Source organism: Haliaeetus leucocephalus, unplaced genomic scaffold (genome assembly GCF_000737465.1).
Source record: "Haliaeetus leucocephalus isolate CR32 unplaced genomic scaffold, Haliaeetus_leucocephalus-4.0 Scaffold176, whole genome shotgun sequence".
Classification (NCBI taxonomy): domain Eukaryota; kingdom Metazoa; phylum Chordata; class Aves; order Accipitriformes; family Accipitridae; genus Haliaeetus; species Haliaeetus leucocephalus.
The window spans coordinates 80,124-99,475 of NW_010972612.1; the positions used below are offsets into that span (position 1 = coordinate 80,124).

Here is a 19,352-nt window from a genome sequence, read left to right on the forward strand (position 1 = left end):
GCCGCCCCCGCCGCCGCCCCTTACCAGCCTCCGGCTCCGCTCCGCTCCTCTGTTTACAGCCGGGCGCGGGGCGGGATCTCGGCGCTGCCCGCCCGCTCCCCCCGCCCCGGGAGTTGGCGTCCTCCTTCTAAGGATGTCTGGCGTTTCCTCTTAAGTTTCTTAGTAAAAATATCCCTGCTGCATCCAAAGTTCGGGAATTTGATTGTCTCCCAAATCGGGATAGGGTATGAAAAGGGCTATCACCTCAGATCCATCTGCCCACAGACCGTCCTCCCGCTTTAGAAGGCCCAGGAATGACATACACATCTGGTTATAAACTCCTTTGATCAACTAGCAGACTGGCAAGGAATTGGTCATCCCAATATTGTCTTTTTATTTAAAAAAAAAAATTACAAAATCAGGAGTGATGTAGGACAGACATCACTGCCAGCTGATACATTTCAAATGCTGATCTTGTCAAACCACTGAAATATTTGTATCTGGTGCAAGTTCACCAACAGCTCTATTATCCCCTGCACATGCTATGCAGCATTTGCAAATCCCCTTCAGCCAGAAGGTGAGTGCTTTGCACATAAACCATATGAGAAGAGTGACACAGTCTCAGAGTGGCCTTGCTCTGTCAGCAAAAGGTCTGCGTCTCTGCTGCTCTGCATTATATCCTGCTGCATTACATGCTAGGAACCAGCTTTGACAGGACTGTAGGTCCACAGACCAGTCTGGGTAGTGTGGGGATGTCTGCTTACCTGCATAAATTCTTTTCCCTCTAGCCCCAGAGAAGCTGTGAAAGACATAATCCTCACCAGAAAGCCATGATTGTCTCTGCAAAGTGAATGGTAAATCAAAGGGCTGTGACAAGCACTAAATATCACAGCGGTTCCTCAGTCAGTGTGCAGGCTCTCACTTTACTTAAGTATCTCCTTGCAGGGGAGATCAGCAGATTAGAATTTGCTCCTTCCCTAGCAAGCATCTCCTGGCTGCTGAAGTCTGGATCCTGTCCCAGCTCTACTTTTGCACTGGCCATTCTGAAATTTAATAGCACAGTTTGCAACAAGCCTCCCAAAGCAGCAGGTGCAACAGACAGTTCTTCTCTGTGCCGAGTTAAACCCAGGGAGATGAAACCTTTTATTAGAGCTTAAACAATCTTGCACAGTAACTGCTGAAACTGGGATCACAGGCAGCAAGGTGGTATACACAGACCAGATGAAATGGGGACATGGCTGCCCTGTTGCCATCATACATTGCCTCCACAGATAGCTCAGAGACTGAAGTCAGAGAGCTCCCAACAAATACCAGATGGTTACTGTGCAAAAAAAATCCAATTAAAAAAAAGGAAGGAGTCTAAATTTGTATAAAGGAGCTGAAAAAAATGAAACAGCCAACACTGCTCAGTCCGCTGCACAAAAAAGCACCATTTAGACAGCTCAGCAGTACTGGCAGGACAGACTCTGATGCTGCCACGCTGGCCTTCTACCCAGTAACCCCGCTGATTATGGAGCTGGTCTAACAAAACAGTGAGCAAATCCCAGTCCCTCAGGATCACCATGTCTTCGGCTGCGTCTGTGCATCTTAGGTCCCTCTGCTGGCAGTCAGACTGATAGGATTTTCAGCTCTCTGCAGCTCATGGTTGACAGATGAACTCTTCCCAAACAAAATATTAGCCAGCACAGAGAAATTCTGCAGAAGCTCCTGAGCCCTCACTAAATTCCTCTGAAACCTGACCACACCATCCCTCAGGGAGGGTGAGGGAGCCACCAGGTCATGCTTCATCCCTTACACTGAGCAACAGCACTGGTGGAGTAAAGGGCAGGACACCCTGCGCTAGTCGTGAAATAGCATCTCTGCCTCTCATACTGCTTGTGTGATCTCCATCAAGTCAGATGTGGGTGTGCCTCGGTCTGTTATGGTGGGAGAGACACCTGGTGCTGGCAGGTCAGATGAGCCCTAACCATGAGATGGGCTTCTCAGGGCCAGATTTTACGGCTTGATCTGTATGGGAGCTTAAGCTTCTTCTGCCCTTTTATTTTAAGTCTAAATGAAATGGCTGGTGCCTAGCTACAAAACCTGAGAGGGCTCTGACAACAATGATCTTTTACAAGAGCAGATTTGCAATGCAGATAGAACAGAGCAGGCTGATGAATGTCAAGTCCTTGTCCCTTGACCAGCTAAGGGTTTCTCTGAGCTTGCAGCACTTCCCGACTGCAGATGCAGGAAGAAGGCGGTGTTTGGGCACTGGCCACCTCTTGTGAAACTGGATTAACCATTAGTTTGGAAGGAGGTTATTTCCAACTCATTCCTTCCAAAGTGCCTGTGTACAGTCAAAAGGCTACAGAATTACACATATTACAAAGATTGGGGATTTGGGGGTTGTGTGGCTGGACCGAAGGCACACCTGGGGTCAATACTGTCACCCCAGTAATACGGCCCAGAGTGGACTCATGACAGAAATAAAAGGCATGCGAATGAGAAAGACATCACCAATTCAGCCTTTTCCTCAGCCTGGACTTCTCTTTGCTCTGAGGTATGTAGTTAAAGGGAGGGAAAAAAACCCCAGCGTTACGAACAACCTCAGGGAGCGGAGATGCCTCCCGCAGCATGTTCTCTCTTGTTCCAGGGAGGTCCTCTGGGATATCATACACCAGCTCTAATTCACCCTGCCCACCTTCCCTGGCAGCAGCACACCTCTTTGAAAGAGCAGCTGAAGTCAGAGCATGCACATGGGTGAAAGGAAAGACACCCAAGTCCTTGATTTGGTAGCCCAGAGGGCAGAGATCTGGGCAGCCACTGGCTTGGTGCTTTGCAGGGAGCACAGCCTCCTCTCCTGACAGCCCTTTACTTTGGTTTGCTTTGTTGTTGTTTTTTTGTCTCTCTCTCTTTTTTTTTTTTTTTTTACAGTCCTTTGTGTTTATGTTTGTCACTATTTGGTGAAAATGTTCCTGTCGTGGCAAAAGGTGATTTTGGCCGCATATTTCTCCCAGACATAATGAGTGCTCCAAAGCCGTGCTGATGGGAGAAAGCGTAGCCGGAGCGGCGGGTGCTGGTCCGACGCAGGCGTCTCTTGGGTGATGGTGGAGGTGGACGCTTTTTGGCTTCTTTGATCTTGAGCAGGACCTGAAATCAGAAAACAAGATGGAAGAAGTGGGAAGTGCATCATTATTCACAAGGACAGTAAAAGAGAAGCAAAGAAAGGGAGACAGAAGCAGGGGTCCAAAGCCAAAAATTATTGATAAAACAGGGGGGTGGCAGGAGGGGTTGCAGAGCAGGAACTGAACTGGTAGCATAGGTTGGCAGCCTCCTACAAGGAAAATGCAACCTTATTCTAAAAGGGGTTAATGGGAGTGTCATCTGTAGGTGAGGGGAGGGCATGATTTCACTGTATTGTTCCTCACAGCTCTGTGATGCCTTAGTTGGGGCATCTCAGCTCTTTTAGGCGCTTCAGTCAAATAACCCAAAATGTGGAAGTCATCTCAACAATAGACAGAAGTCCAGAAAACAAATGAGGAAACATTTAAAAATTGGCTTACTTAATCTAGAAAACAGACTACTAAAGGGGATCTCCAGTATGTAAAAGCTTGTTGTGATGAGAATGGTGATCAACAGATTCTCATATTCCTTGGCAGAAGGGAATGAAACAATGCACTTTATTTGTAGGTAGTGGGCTCTCTGCTCCCATGGGGCCACCGAGATCATCTGTGGACAAGCATCTTTTCAGAAAGGGGCTGTCAAAGGCAGGAGGCCAGTACTGAGTGCCAGCAGCTCAGCAGAATCCCCAGCCACTGGATCGCTGTCATTCCTGCTTGGGACAGTGGCAGCTGTAGGTACTGGCCTCTCTAAGCATCAGGCCTGTATTTAAGTTCCTCTCATACTGCCAAGTGGCGATATCTGTACAGCAGGAAATCCAAACACTCCTCTCCCCTGACAACTCACTTCTCAGAGGAGCTAGAAAAATAAAGTGATTTTGCATTAGAGAGATGCTCAACCTAAGCACTGAGGCTGGGATTCTGGGCCACAGCTGTGTCAGACTTCTAATCAACTGAAGGGTAAACTCAGCTCATTTTTACACACCTGAACTGCTTCTGTGTCCTGAGGACCTTGCATCCTAGCAGTCATCTCTAGCACCCACCTACCCCCTCTGCAAGGGCTGAGAATTCCCCTTCGCTCATTCTCCATCAGTCCTGGAGCACCTAGGGAGCTTGACAGACATCCCAAGGATGATCAGGGCTCCCCTGAGGAGCACTGAGGTGCATGCCCCTGGGGCTGCGCTCACAGACACTCGTTTCTCGCAGCTCAGTGCAGGAAGAGGAAGGGAGCACCAGGTGGCAGCAGCATTTAGCAGATGCTCCTCTTTGAAAGAGAGCCCGGGGAGCTGTGTTTATGCTGGTGTTCTGGAGGAGCCCATGGGCTGCGGTGAGCTGTGCACTTTCTGCCCCCTCCACCTCTCCCAGCCTCTCCTTGCCCAAGTGGCCTTATCTTCGTATTCCTGGGGATGGGAGGGCAGCTGGTTTCAGAGGGGGTGTATAACCTTTGGCTACAAACGAAGTAAAAATATCCCCAGCAAACACGTACGCCTGAGTGGAGGGTGAAGGTCTGCGGACTGCCAGGCTAAAAACTGTACAGCAGCGGGGCAGGAGGAATCCGCCGTTTCTTTGCCACTGAGCCACAGTACTTAAACCCTGCACCTAACAATAGTGCAGCTTTCTTGCTCCAGTGCAGTCTAATCTACATCTAAATAATCTCAGCCTTGGCCCCAGCTGCAGATGGTTTGAACTGTGCCAAAACCCAACTTCAGTCCTCCTTCTCAAGGGACCAAGGGACAGATGGATGGCAGCACTTGCACCTACAGGGACGTATGCTCTGAGCAATGCCAAGCCCATGCAATATGGCTCCACGGTAAGCTTAAGTGGTAGTAAGCAGTATTTCTGGTTCAATAAGGTATCTCCTTACTTTATCGCTGGGAGTTGGCTTTAACTGAGCCTTCAGGAATTGAAAGCCAACTACAGGCAGCACACAGAGGGTGATGCTGAGGAAGATAGCTAGCCACACATTTGGTTGGCTGAGAGTGTTTCGAGCTGTACCTGAAAAACAAAAGCATGATTAAAACCGTAACGGCAGCATCTCTCACCATCATTCACCTGTACATTTCACTCTCTGTGATTCCGAAGCACTTGGCAAACAGACCAAAATACAAAGCAGACACCATCTCCAACAGTGAAATCAACTTGCTGTAGAGAGGACAGCAATACCAATACCACTGTCTGGGATGAGTAAAGAAAAATGCAACGTCCAGACACAACGGCAGCAATAACTCAGGGAGACAAGGATGTCAGAGCGAATGCCTCATCTCTTTACAAAGAGTCAAATCACTGCAAAGGATTAGTATAAATGTTCAGGACATCTTCTTCAGCAGCAGTCCAGCCCTCTCATCTTTTGCCAGAACTCTCGTGCAAAAGGAGGAATTTTCTTACCAGCACCATTTCCTGAAGCACATGGAGTACTGACTCTGCCCAGCAGACAGTAGGATCACAGCCCTTTACTAGAGGAGCATGTGTTGCTCTGGGTGTTTGCACGGACAACATAGCCTGATGGGTGTATTGGCAGAGCAACTGCCATGTGCTAGCGTAACACTGCCACCTTCTTTTAAACCAAAGTGCTCACTTCTGGCTCCTCCAAAACTGAAGGAATGTAAGATAGAACAAACAGTCTGCAAAACCCTCATTACAGGGCTTAATGATGCTGTTGTTGGCAGTAAAGTTGCTGAATGTTTTCTTTTCAGATGGCCCAATTCTGCTGTAATACAACTCCACTGAAATTAAAGTAAACAAGTTGTCTGAGTCCAGACTAGAAACGCTTTCCTTAAAAATGGTTTCAGACTGAGACCTTTTTAAGTGGCCCTCAGCATTATGGCTAATTTGACCGACGTAGTACCAACAGAGCAGCAGATAGAGATATCCCTGGCAAGTGAGTTACCACCTGTCTTTGGAAATTGAACAGACACTCTTCTCTCACTCAGCATTTGATACTAAAAGCCATCTTACAGTGGATGTGACCATCTGCATGGAAAATATGTTGCAACCACTGACCTGCATCTCAGATATTTCTAAAATGGCCAAGCACCTTGGTATTGAAGTGAAGATGGGCAGAACAAGTCTTGGCTTAACAATTCATCAAGAAATAAAGGCATTGATTAATACACCAAACTGAGGCTTGAAACGAAAAGTGTTGGGATTTCAGAAGTAGAGTTTCATAACAATGCTGTATTAATATTGGCTACGGATGCACAAAGCTATTAAAAACATCTAAATTACTTTGCTAAGCTTTTATCTTCCTCCTGGTTAAAGTCTCAGGAGATGGACTCCTCTTTATGTTATCCTTCACTTTTTGCATATGCTCAGGAATCTGTTATGTAGAGTAACTCCAAAGACCTGGTCATCTCTGGAATTTTTTTTGCTGGGAATTTGCCATTTAACCTGGCTGAAGGCTCATCATAATCACATGACATTTTTCTCATGTCTAACTGGATGTTGTACTTCTATGCTTTCCTATAACAATATGTTAAGCTATTTACAAAAGAACATGCATCCTTCTGCAAACAAAACACTCCTAGATATCTGTAAGAATTGGACACCTGGAAACAGAATATAAAAGAACAGCATTCCAGCGAGCTCAGTAGATTTATTTAAAGGACCATTCCTGTGGCTGCATGTGAATGTGCGTTCTTATGAACGTGGCACACGTTCGCTTCGATGGATGAGATTCAAAATAAGCATTCCCAGCAGCCCTCAGAAATACCCTGGCATTTCTTGTAGAAAAAGCAATCAATACACTGTTACTGCCTCTAGAGAGGCAATAACATGTACTAGAAATACTTGACAGATTTAAGCCCCACAGTATGCCCATTTTGAGTGCAATCCAGATTTGTCCCAGGGCTTACCAATGAAGGGAAAAGAGGCTGTGAAGATCAGGTACATGCCATCACTGTACATGGTGAAGGTGATAGCAAAATAAACGGAAAGGCTGCCCCAGATGAAGAACTGGTTCACAACTGTCCAGTAAGAGGTGTCCAAGCCAATCTGAAAGAATGGAGCAATACAGCTATTGTCAGTGCCTTAATTATTTAGCAGATCTGTGCTGAACACAGCTTGTCCTCTGCTTTGTACACCTGCCCCTGAGACTGTTATTCATTCAGGTCTCAGGAAATACCAAGCCACAGATCATAGGATGCTGGGAGACCATTCAAGGCAGCATTAATATGTTTGCCCTGTTCTTGCCCTCTTCTCAAGCATTCACCAGTGGCCAGTACTGGAGACAGAATACTAAGTTCAAATGAGCCATGCTTATGTCCCCACCCCCAAGCTGTGATCTAGCATTGCAAGTTAGGAGAAGGAGCCTACAAGACCCAGACAGCAGAATCAATTATCTAGGGAGGTGTGGTTGATTGGTTTTCTCTTAAGAAGTTTCTCTCATCCTGCTAGTACCATCTGAATTTTGTACCACCAAGTCTTAGCTACTTCTCCCAGCAAGTGCAGGCCTAGCATCTGCATCATGCATGGGGCCAGGCTACAGAGACAGCCCCATAATGGAGGCCCTATAAATAACTGCTTGACAGCAGATAGACAGTCCTGTGCTTCAAACCTGTCCCATAAAACTGGAATGAGTCCTTCTCTATTCCCAGCCTTAACTGTTTTGTCTGTTATGACTGCAAACTTCCCAAGGCAAAAACTTTGCTTTCCTGTCACCTTGCTCTTTCATAACATACAAATCTGTTGTTCTGTTGAACTGAGGAGAGTAATCTGGTGTCAAGAGACTTTTTTTTTTGCAAGAATGCAAGATGCAGCAGCAAATACAATGCTATCAAGATCCCAAGTGGCCCTCCAGATGCTGCCTTCATAAAACAACAACTAATTCCTAAAAATATTACCTGGGATGCCTTACCTGTACAGACACCACAATCAGTAAGCAGGTCTGGGCCATCAGTGCAAAGGACTGGTAGTCAGCAATGGCCTTCCCATCACTTCTCACTGTATTGTACATGGCCCCATAGGGGATGAAGAAGAGAATGAGGGAACTGTAGATCCCTTGCATCATGCACTTGACAAACACTATTTTGTTAAAATACAGGTTCTGCTGGCCAGGCACATATAGCTGAGGAAATAGCATGCTCCAACGATCATCCACATCCTGAAAGTAGAGATGAGATGGTCAGATTTGCTGGCACCTGCCCAACCAACCACACAAGACCACTTAGGGTCGCCATGTCCCTGTGCCATGCATTTCTATGAGAAAAGGCTTAGCACACAATTCAGTCAGTTGTGCTGAGTAGCATGCCACACCCCAAGGTCACCTAAACATATTTTCCATGTTGAATTTCACCTTTCTTGTGCTGAGAAAACTGATAAGTGCTGCAAAAAAAATGAAGGTACGCTTCAACTTAAGCAGACTGCATGGTCTGCCCTCCAGAGAGTTGCCTGGAAGCTAAGGGATAGAAAATACCTTCCCTGGGTCCACAAACAGGCAAGGCTGGCTGACTTGGGTCCCCTAAGCATCCAGAGCTGAACACTGTGAACCACTGCAGTGTAGCAAGTTCCTACTTATTTAACTTGTAAATGGCATATAGGAAGAGCTTTACTGCACCTGTGTCTTGCCAAATACTGTAATATGTAATATTGAGGTAATAATGAGGTAGAAATGTGTATCTATCTGAAATTACTGCAGAAAGACTTCCACTAGAAAGGCTGAACCTGGAACACCTGGTTTCAGAGAACTAGTTCATTCATTGTTTTGTGTGGTTGTTAAAAAGTTCAGGCTTCAGGAACACAGCTACTAAGATACGACTACTTCAGGGGAGTGTTGCAATGGCAGCTTTTACTGTAATCAACAGCCTAGCCCAAAAGTCTCATCACACACTGTAACCGACTGGCCAAATCAGGATAATCTCCTCCCTGGTCCGTCCTTTTTTGTGCTCTCAGGTCTCACTGGCAGGAAACTGTTTCAGGGGCTACCACAACAGCTAGCCAAAAAGTCAGCTGCTTTTGCTTCATGGAATCAGCTCAAAGAGCCTGGAGATAAAACCCCTATAAAAAAATCCAAGTGGTGTTAGAAACAGTACCTGATCGAAGAGGCTCATTCCAAGCACTGGGAGGGAGGTATACACCAAATTGTAAAGCGTAATGAACCACTCATCATAGACAGTCTGAAAAAAACCCAAACAACAGAGCATGAAGTTGGCAAAAGGCTGCCTTTTCCACCGCTTTGAAAGCATACACAGTTAAATGCTGGAACATCTTGGTTTGAGATACTACTGAGACCAAACGTGTAAGGTGACTCAAGCTCAGCAGCCCTAAACAGCTCATCACCATAAGCTGTGGGAATACATGGGGGAAGGATGACATTACGCTAGCCCTGTTTGCTCAGCATCCACTGCTGGCCACAGCCAGAGCAGGATCCACCCCACCACCATCACCCCCCCACCCCACTCCAGGCAGCCAGTGGGCAGGGGCGGATGGTGACCACCCTGCCTGCACCCCTGCACCCTCAGCCCCCCCGATTTTTTGCTGCAGGTGATATGCTCCTCTCCCAAGCTGCTGAAGCACAACTGGGGTTAAACTGCTTCCAATGTGCTAACAGGGCAAGCACAGGTCTTAGATCTGCACCAAACTGTTCAGACCTCTGTGTAAGCTGTATCCTCGTTTGATGGCTGTAGTCAATTCGAACACTTTTGAAAATCCCACGAGGGATCTGTGTGCTTCATAATGCACCTAAATGTCCTCAGGCATCTGTCCTCTACCAGCAGCACAACGAAGGCAACAATATCTGCTTTATACTCATACCGCTGAAGAAGACAGACCGGTGTGCCATTCAGTGAAGTGGGGGGAATGGCTTAGTTTATTTCCTTTTAAAATGTTTCCAGATACTCTGCTTGAAAATGCTACACATGACCATGAGAAAACAGAAGCTGGACCTACCTGTGCTGAGAAGCCAGAGAAGAAGCCATACCAGAAATGCACTAACGTGAAGGCAAAATTCTTATAGAAGAAGTATTTGAGGAACTTGCACATGCGGATGTAGGACCACCGGCCATGGACCAAGAGCAGGCGCTGCAGGTAACGGAACTGTGCAAAGGAGAAGTCACTGGACAAGACTGCCTGCATCCCCTCCTGGCCGCTGATACCAACCCCAATATGGGCAGCTGCAACAAGAAGGTTATTGATCACGTCATTACACTGAGAGTTTTGATTACCCCATTTTTTAAATGAGCTCCCTGCATGAGGACACTGTGTTAATTCCCTCTCGGCCTTCATAAAAAATCATATGTAAAGTTATTTAAAAAAAGAAAACCAAAAACTTTTGGGCACTAATTGTTTCAGCAGCTTTATGATTTTGGCTGTGGTGACACATTTCCAGTAACTGGCCTTTTATTGTTTGAATGAAATTACCCTCAGTGACAATTCATGTTTTCTTTCTGAACATTTTCCAACAGTATAAATGCTGTTGTTCATAACAGCTGCTGTTATGAAAAAATCACTTTAATTTATATTGACATGGGACTTACATTTACATGCATGTATGTCCTTCCAGCAGCCTTAAAACATCACTCCAGACAAGCAAAATCTTCAAACCCCTTACAGATTTCTCAGACATAGTGCTACAAGGCAGACTGTAGCCTTTTTACATTTCCTGGGCTTTATTAGTTCAATCAAATAATTACATAGAAGATTCACGTCTTTTTTTAATAGTAACTTGGGTTTATTAAACATGGACATAAGTTTAATGTGACAGCTAATTATGCAGCTTTAACTAATGAGAACAATCTCGATGGCTGGAGGTTTGTTAGATTCAGAGGTTTCCATGGAACAGTGAATTGATAAAATCCCACAGTCCCAACCCTCTCATGGGGGGAGTGGGTTAGTTTCTAATTATCATGTACACTTCAACTTTTCTTTACTGACTGCCTGACTTATCTCCCTTGAAGCTCCCAGTTAGCCTTTTCTTTCTTAATTGAAAGGCTCCAGTTAATAAATTCTTGCAAATTAGCACGAGGAAGATTAGCAATAGGCCCTTCTGAATAATCTTAATTTAATTATACCTAGTTAGGGGATTTTTTTCATAAATTCACTGAGGTAATGCAGCAACAAATGATGCTCAAGGACAAAGGGGTCTAAAAGCCCATGAATTATAACTCTAGGGAGGTAATTGACAAATGGCACTACCTCATGGAAACGCTAAAAAAAATCATGTAACATTATACAGACTATTTACAGGCATGAAGATTTTCTTTCCGCATTGCAGACAGGCCCTCTCTGAAACAAACTTGTTTGTTCTTTGTATTGCCCATGTGATGGTGACCACGCTGACGCACAGGGGGACATGTCACAGCCCCGGTGGGCTCTTGTCTATTCTAAGGCAGAAACAGTAAGTGCAGCCTTAGCTTCCTGCGATCCTGGTGTTGGGAGCACAGCAAAGGGCCCTCCTGTGTGTCCTGGAAGGCAGGAGACACGAGTAGCCTATAGTGACAGTGCTCTGTAGAAACCTGCCAAAACTTGGGACGCGGCCACTTGGTGCCACAAAGCGGGTGGTCCAGAAGGCACTCAGATACGTGTTCCAGCTGCTAGGCCACCTCGGATAGCAAATACGTCAGCGAGTCAGTTTGCTAGAGCACGCGGGCTGTCAGCCATCACTCACTCTTGATCATGCTGACGTCGTTGGCGCCGTCTCCGATCGCCAGCGTCACAGCCTTCTTGTACTTCTTCACCAGCTCCACCACCTGGGCCTTCTGCAGCGGAGTCACCCGGCAGCAGATCACCACTTTGCACATGCAGGCGGTTCTCACCAGCTCCAGCTCCAGATTCCCTTCCAGCGCGTAAGCCTGAAAAGAAGGAGCAAAGGAGGTGTTCAGGTCAGACTAGCAGCAGCTCGTCGCCTGACAGAGAGGACGCGGCGGGAAGGAAATGAGAACTGAGCTAGCTCTTCCATTCGGCAGAAGGAAGGTATGAGATACCCCAAGTGAATCCGCCTGTTCGGTCGCAGGGAGCATCCACGCCGCACACCATCATGCCGCGCAGCGTACACCTACGAGCTGGCACCTTGGATGCACCACAGCTGGATTTGCACAACAGCTGCTCCGGCTGGTGTAACCTGACAGCGCGGCAGAAATGTCAAACAACAGGAGTGCTAAATTAATGAAGCTACTGCTGGGCCTGAGACAACCTTGCGTATCTCCATGCGAGAGAGTCTCTGCTCATCCCTCTTGGTTTATTTTTTAAGCTCTGGGAGATCTGTGGTATAAATAGAAGCAACTTCAATTTGGGAGTACTTAATTAAAAAAAAATATGGAAAAAGCTGAGCTCAGGTGGGCATGACAAAGTAAAACACAAAGACAGGGAGAAGACAACTTTGAGTTGGTGAGACAACTCTGAGTCCTGACCTTTTAAATCAGTCAGCTGTGTTATTTCTGTTGAGGAAACACAGAGATAATTGGATGTCTGGTCACCCCTCCAGGTCTGTGTGAGGAGGAGGGAGCAATGTTAGCTTTCCATATTTCTTTCCAATCATGCTTTTTGGCTCTGTTCAGTAGACATGCATGGAAGGAATCTACAGGGCTGTCTCCTTCTCAGAGCCATTACAGCCAGCGCACTGTGTAAGGCAGACAATCCTTAGCCCAGATAGCCTTTCTTCTTGAAACAGAGTGCTGTGAGTCATCAGCACCCCCGCTTCCCTCCTGTCAGTGGCAAGCAGGCTTGCTCAACAAGAGACCTTTTCATGGTTTGGCTTTCGTACTGGCCTGTCAGTGCAGTTAGAGATGGCTTTTGCCACAACACCCTCGCTGCACGGCCCTAGCAAAATGTTATCACATAGTATATTAATGGTACTGCACACAAATCAACTAGTATGATGATGCCATTACGGATGGTGATGTGCTTCTGTTCACTCACTTTGTTTAAGCAAGACCAGATGTGTGCATAGCCCCAGTGCTGCCATCCCACCCATCTGCACACAGGGATGCAGCACTGAAGAGATGCTGTGTTTGAGTGGGACAGTATCAGCACTATTACCATTGTTTAAGCTCTACATTCACAGAAATAAATAAATAACATATAGTTTTGTCCACACTGTCCTTGTGGTCCACATCCAGGAGAAAGCCATGGTCTTGGCGAGACTGGCTGTGTCCACTCTGCTGCAGGCTCTGTGGGCTGGCTGCTCCCACACAGCACAGATTTGAATTTCTTTGTGTGGGACATATCTCCTTGCCAGGGTATGGGTGAGTCTGTGGTTTTCCAGGAATAAAAAGAAAGCTTTGTCACCACTGCCAGGGGTGCTTTCATAGCACAGCACTTGGGGTCTGTGCTGCAGAATGAAGGGATGGAGTAGGAACAGACAGGGGCTTGCGGCCGGCTGCGATGTCAGAGGATTTGCCCATGCAGATGCACAGAACTTGATAGAGCTCGTCTGTTTTGCAGTGGGGATCTAAAGGGGATCGAGGCCCTGGAGTTAAAGAGGGAGCAAGTGTAAAAGAGGGAGAGATGGCACTTGAAAATGTAGACACTGCCTGAAAGTGTCCCTTCTAGTCCAGGGTCTGTATACATGGCACACAAGCCAAAAATGGAGCAAGATGAGATTTTTTTTGATAGTAATTTGCCGGGCTGGTATAGACCTGTGATTTAAATTTGCTGGACTAATCATCAAGAGAGGTAGCAACCACAGGGTACAGAAGTATCTTGTCTCCGAAAGGCAGTGCCTCCTGGCTCTTTCCATGTCTACCTATCTGCTTCCCCTGCAGTCTGGGAAAGCAAAATACAATAGACAAATAAACCTGATCTAGATTAAGCCTTCCTCCCAGACAGGTTGAAATGTATCTATCTAAATTGTGTTTCTCTCTAACCTGTTCTAAAAAATTTCCAAGGACGGAAAATCTATTCCAGTGCTGCACTGTTCTCACCAGGAAGATATTTCACCCCAAACTCTCTTATCTCAGTTTAATTCCATTAGGTTTTTTTACCTATTGTTATTTGAAAAGTATTACCAAGACTGACAGGTATTCTCCAGGCTCAGAAATCCTAACTCTCTCAGTTTTTCCATGTGCTTTCCACATCATGCATGACTACTCTTACAGTTTTCTTTGTACTCTTTCTAGTTGGTCTACATTTTCTCAAAGAAAATGGCCCAAAGAAGTGGAATTATTTCAACTTAGGCTTTACTGATGCTGTATGAAAGAGGAGGCTTCCTTCACAAGGCTTACAGATGATGCTCTTACATACATTTCTTTGATTTTTATGTGTGCTGTTGATTATGTAGAAGTGGAGAACAATGCATTTGTTCCTACTGAATTGCATTCTTCATTTTTCCAAAGTATTTCTCCAATTAGTTAAAATTGTTTTCAAATCTAATCTTGAACTCCATCATGCCTGCAGTTTCTCCCAGCCTGGTGTTACCTGCTCTCTTTTTAAGCAGTTAAGGCAAACACTGAATATCAAATAGAAGTGGGATAGCCCCCTGCAGATGCCACTTAACTGTTGTTTTAGATCAACAGTGAGCCCTTAAGAGCCATAATTTCCAAGCAATCTTGCATATGTTACTTAACAATTTCATCTAGACCATGTTACTTCAGTTTGCTTGGAAGAACATCATGGGAGAGAGCATCAAGCAATTTATTAGTTAAGTTATAAGATATATATCCTATCTGTTAAATGTATCCATTATCAGATAGTAGAATATGTTCCTGGCATACCTGAAACCCATGTCTGATGTTTTCTTGTCTCCTTGCTGCATCTATAAACTGCCTGATTATTTTCCTAGTACCTTTCTGGAAATGAAAATTTATGCTGCTACTCTACCCCTCTTGTTCACCTAACATCGGTCCAACTCTTCCCTGTTCCAGTTTTCTGAAACCTTGCCCATCACCTTTCATGTTTCAGATAGCCACTGAACCTAATCTTCAATTAGAAAAAAGAAGAATCCATTCCTCTAGAGCTAAATTTTAAAATCATTTTCAGACTTTTAGTATGTCTCTATCACATCAACATGACTAACATGACTAACAGCCCTAACATGACTCTGAACCTTCCTTACCAGGCTGTGGCCGGTGATAACCAGACCATACACCCCATTTGCTTGTTCATCAGGTATAAGTTTTGGCTTTTTTGAAGATTTTTCAAACTGAATGTTGATTTCATCACTATCCAGAAAGGAGTCTGGCTTCATCTTTTTCCTTGCATTCCTAAAAAAAAATCCAGAATAATAATGAAAAGTTTGTAAAGATACATATGTTTCATTAAATCAACTCTATGAAAATAAAAAATTGATGCTTCCCTTTGATAGTTTAGTTCAATTTTCCCTGTATCCCTACAACATGCATAGTTTAGCTGCTGCTGTTTGTGCAGATGATCCACATGCTTCTGAAACTCTAACAAGTGTGTGCTAAACTTGTGCTTATTTAAAGTCAAACAAATCATCTGAGTGTCATGAAGGACAGTATCCCAAAGGGCATCCCAGTCTTCTGTGCATATTGTCTGGCAACTGCCTATTTCAAGAGAAAAGGAATGAAAATCTTTCACATTTCCCACCGATACCTAAGAATTTGTGTCTACTGACAAGGCTAGGGAGGAAGGTAGATTTCCAGATAATGGTAGAGAAGGACTGTATCCAGACAAATGACCGCAATGTGGATGAAGGGCAATAGCAGTACAGCAACAGCATAGCTCCAGCCTGGAGCCAAAGGCTTTGTTGCTCCAGATCACTTGTCAAATGTCAGCTGATACTGCCTGCCTGACTCTGCTTTCTTATACATTTATATAGATTTGACCTCTTGGATCAAGAAGCTTCAGAGTTTATCCTCAGAGGAGATTTCTACATTGTGTTTAGCTGCTGGATCTTCCAGGGAGCCAGCTAGCCCCTATCTAAGGTACCTGAATGAACTGCACCAAGCAAAGCCCACAGGCAAAAAAGGCAGAATAATACAAAATACAAGTAGTCTCAGTGCACAACAATGAAGCTGTATATTTCAGCCATTACCTCAGTTCATTAAGTACGTCATCGGGTGTGCTGCCTTCAATAATGAAAACATCTTCCATGTCATCATTCAGCAAATTGCAGGAGTAACCAATATTCATTGCCGTCTCTGGGAAAGATAAACCAGGAAGATGACCCATCTTAGCAGCCCCAAACTCACCCACCACCTCTGTGGCCTTTTTACACACATGACAAAAGCTCTCTTTCTCACTCAAAAGAGCTCTGAGCCTTTCAGAGTCAACAGTTTAAGAGAGCCAGGAGAGTCACATTAATGGATGTAGCAGCAAATCTCCCTCCCCTAACTGAGCTTCACAAGGCCACAGAAAAAAATAACTCTATCAAAATGAAAAAGCTTAAAACACCCTTTGGCCAACATACTTGGAGCAACAAAAAACATGTCACATTGATTAAAAAAATTTTTTCAGGATTTTTAACTTTCCCTCCCCCCGCAGAAAAGCCCCAAACCATAGTGCTGAAGAAGAATATCAAGACATATTTTTCAGAAAATTCTAAAACAAAATTATTGTGGTATTTCATAAGCAAAACTATTACATTTGGAACATGACAAAATGAAATGTTTCATTTTTCTCAAAAATTCTCTGCTCATTTCTTGGATGAAATTATTTGCAAACACTTTTGGCCTCCCTGAAACACCATTGTTTCAGTGAAGTTACTATTTCTCCAAAAGAATTCATTGGAGACTATTTACCATTCTTTCCAACTTAACGCTTTCTCCAAAAGCCTGTGTTTCCTCCATTTCTATTCTGGATCATTAATGCCAGGGCCAAACTGAAACAGACCCAACAACCACTTTAGCGTTAAAGTCCCTGGAAAGCAGGACAAGATTTTTTCCACCTTCCTCACCAGGACAGTCGACCAGACTAAAGTGACACCTTTCCACAGCATATGACAGGGACTATGGGATGCTCATTGTCTCCTCTCCAACACAAAGGATGCTGCCCTCACACTGCCTCCAGCCTCAGGACAGGAATTAAGAACAGGCACTAGCTACAGTTATGTGGTCTAACTTCAGATAACTGGAGTTTTGCCTCGTTGGCAATGAAGCAAAGCCCTGTAAGTTTGTCTTCTGTGCAGTTTTCAAAGGAGAAAGAATGAGAACATGGGTCTTAGCAGAACCATCCCACCGGTGGGAGAGAACAGAAACATCCAACCCTGCAGCCCCGTTACCTTGCTTGTCTCCAGTGAGAACCCATATCTTAATGTTGGCTTTGGCAAGAGTCTCAATTGTCTGTGGGACTCCATCTTGTAACTTGTCCTCAATCGCTGTGGCACCTAGCAGCTTAACAGAAAATGGCAGGGAACTGGTAAGTCTTCCCATTGCTAGCAAAGGATAAAGCATTAGACCTCCAGGTAATTACTCAAGCAAAAACAAATGAAATCCAGGGTTAAGGTTGTACTGTTTTTCATTATTCCTCAGCAAATCTATTGTGCAGAGTAGAGCCATGATCCAGCAGATGTTCTAGTCTCTCATCCCCCAGGCTCACATGGATCACGAACATGCATGAAATTATTTGCCAACGTGTTTTCAGACCTATAGGTCTGTGTTCATCCGTGTGTTCCCTTCACAGCAGAAAGAGCTTTAACTGAGGGACAAAGACAGCTGTGGATCCGTGTCCCCAAACTTCAATATGCATCCTCTCATGTGGAGCTTGCTCCCAGCTATATTGTACAGCAGCTGTCCTATGGCTGCTAAACACCTTCTCCAGCCCCTAACAGACCTGTCCCCACCCCTCCTCCACACTGTCACACAACTAAACAACCACAGATGGCTCAGGACAGAAACCTTCATTATTTTAAAGTTACTGCTTTTTCTGCATTTTGGAGATACTTGGTGGCTTTAACCTATTGTCAAAGGGAGATGAAGGTTTCACTGCTAGCTCAGGTTTAGACAGCATCTGCTACCACCTACCTCCTGCTGTTGGGAGACTAAATTCAGAGGTTGGCTTTAAGCCCAAGATCCCTTTTGGCTTCCTGGGATGTTCATCATTCATCAGCTTTGAGTGTTATCAATGTAGACAAAAGCTCTAATGGAACTTCTCTGTAGGGTCCTCAGAAGTGCACAATCCACATTTTACGGCAGTAGTCCCTGGTCCAGCTAGCGAGAGCTTGAATGCTTGTAGCATACAAAGCCACCTCCTGGGAGCACCTGCTCATCCTTGGCAGCCTGAGTCTGAGCTGGAAGCCTTAAGATGGACACTGATGTCAAATGTGCCCAGGAAGAGAGAACAAGGGCTTGCATTCCCCACAGCCATTGTCCTTCTGGAGCTGCAGAAAGGCACAACAGTATTGTTGACAGGCCTTTGCCTGTCTGCCCATGACCTGGTGTAAGAGCAGCTGGAGGGACAGTCGTGATGCGTTCCTTACCGTGGATCTTCCCTAGTTTTTAGGTCAATCAGTGATAGCTAGTATTTTTACTACTACTTTCTTAATCTAACCGTGTTCCATCCCCTTGTGTCCTTATACCCTTACCCACCCCGAGGGCCGCTAGCAGGAGCCTGCCACACACAGGGACTTCTGCTCTTGCCCATCAACCAGACTATGGTACTTGGCAGTCCTCTACACGTCCACAGGACCCGTCTACTTCCTTGATGATTCTGGCTCTCACACTCATTCCCAGTCACAAGCCAGGCTTTCCTACACCCACCCACCCTCTGTCCTTCCCACAGCACCTTTGAGAAGTAAAGTCACTCCTCCAGAGAAGGGTCTGGTGTAAACAGTGTTTTCTTCTGAGCCACACTTCTTCCTGCAGTGAGCCCATGACCTTTTCTCTACTCAGGCCATGAGCTTCATAACCCTTTCTTGCAAAGCACCTGGCCCCTTAACCTCCTAAAGCTCCTTGTCTTTCCTGCTTTGAACACAGCCCACAGAGCATTTGCACATTTGTATTCTCTGGACTGGAGGATCAGCATTTTCCGCTACTCTGTTGAGACCCAGAAGGGCAGTAGGCTCTGCCCCATGGACTATGCAACTTCCAGAGGTCAGCATCTCCTTGGCTTACACTTGCTTGTTCCCAGGCCCTGCTGGCAACCTGAGCGTACAGCTAATGGAAGGAGCAACCATGCAGCTCCCAGGATTTCTGAGATTTCAGGAAAGCACTGCTGCCAATGCAAAAGCTGAATTGCTTCCCCTCTGATCCCACACATCCTTTTCATTCATTATTCACGGCTCTAAAACACAGGCAGACCCCCCTCCCGGGCATTCAGAAAGCTGTAACAACACTCAGGGAGAGAAGAATGACTTGAAGATCACAGTTTAGCCCTATTTCAAATTGACAGAAACATGTTCATGGACATCATCTCCCCATCCTGCCCAGGGCTGCAAGAACAAAGACA

At 45.4% G+C, this 19,352-nt stretch overlaps 1 protein-coding gene across 1 annotated transcript in view; it reads right to left on the bottom strand.

The window, feature by feature from the left end:
• Positions 1 to 2,914: 2,914 nt before the first annotated feature.
• Positions 2,915 to 19,352, bottom strand: part of LOC104829778 (phospholipid-transporting ATPase ID-like) — a 41,194-nt gene continuing 24,756 nt past the window's right edge. Inside the window, exons 16-26 of the mRNA XM_010564232.1 lie at positions 17,188 to 17,299; positions 16,003 to 16,108; positions 15,061 to 15,208; positions 11,677 to 11,860; positions 9,960 to 10,183; positions 9,104 to 9,187; positions 7,930 to 8,175; positions 6,929 to 7,067; positions 4,942 to 5,072; positions 3,522 to 3,687; positions 2,915 to 3,108 (exon numbers count right to left, since the gene is read on the bottom strand). Coding sequence (XP_010562534.1) covers positions 2,915 to 3,108; positions 3,522 to 3,687; positions 4,942 to 5,072; positions 6,929 to 7,067; positions 7,930 to 8,175; positions 9,104 to 9,187; positions 9,960 to 10,183; positions 11,677 to 11,860; positions 15,061 to 15,208; positions 16,003 to 16,108; positions 17,188 to 17,299 — 1,734 coding nt within the window. The remainder of the gene's footprint in view (positions 3,109 to 3,521; positions 3,688 to 4,941; positions 5,073 to 6,928; positions 7,068 to 7,929; positions 8,176 to 9,103; positions 9,188 to 9,959; positions 10,184 to 11,676; positions 11,861 to 15,060; positions 15,209 to 16,002; positions 16,109 to 17,187; positions 17,300 to 19,352) is intronic.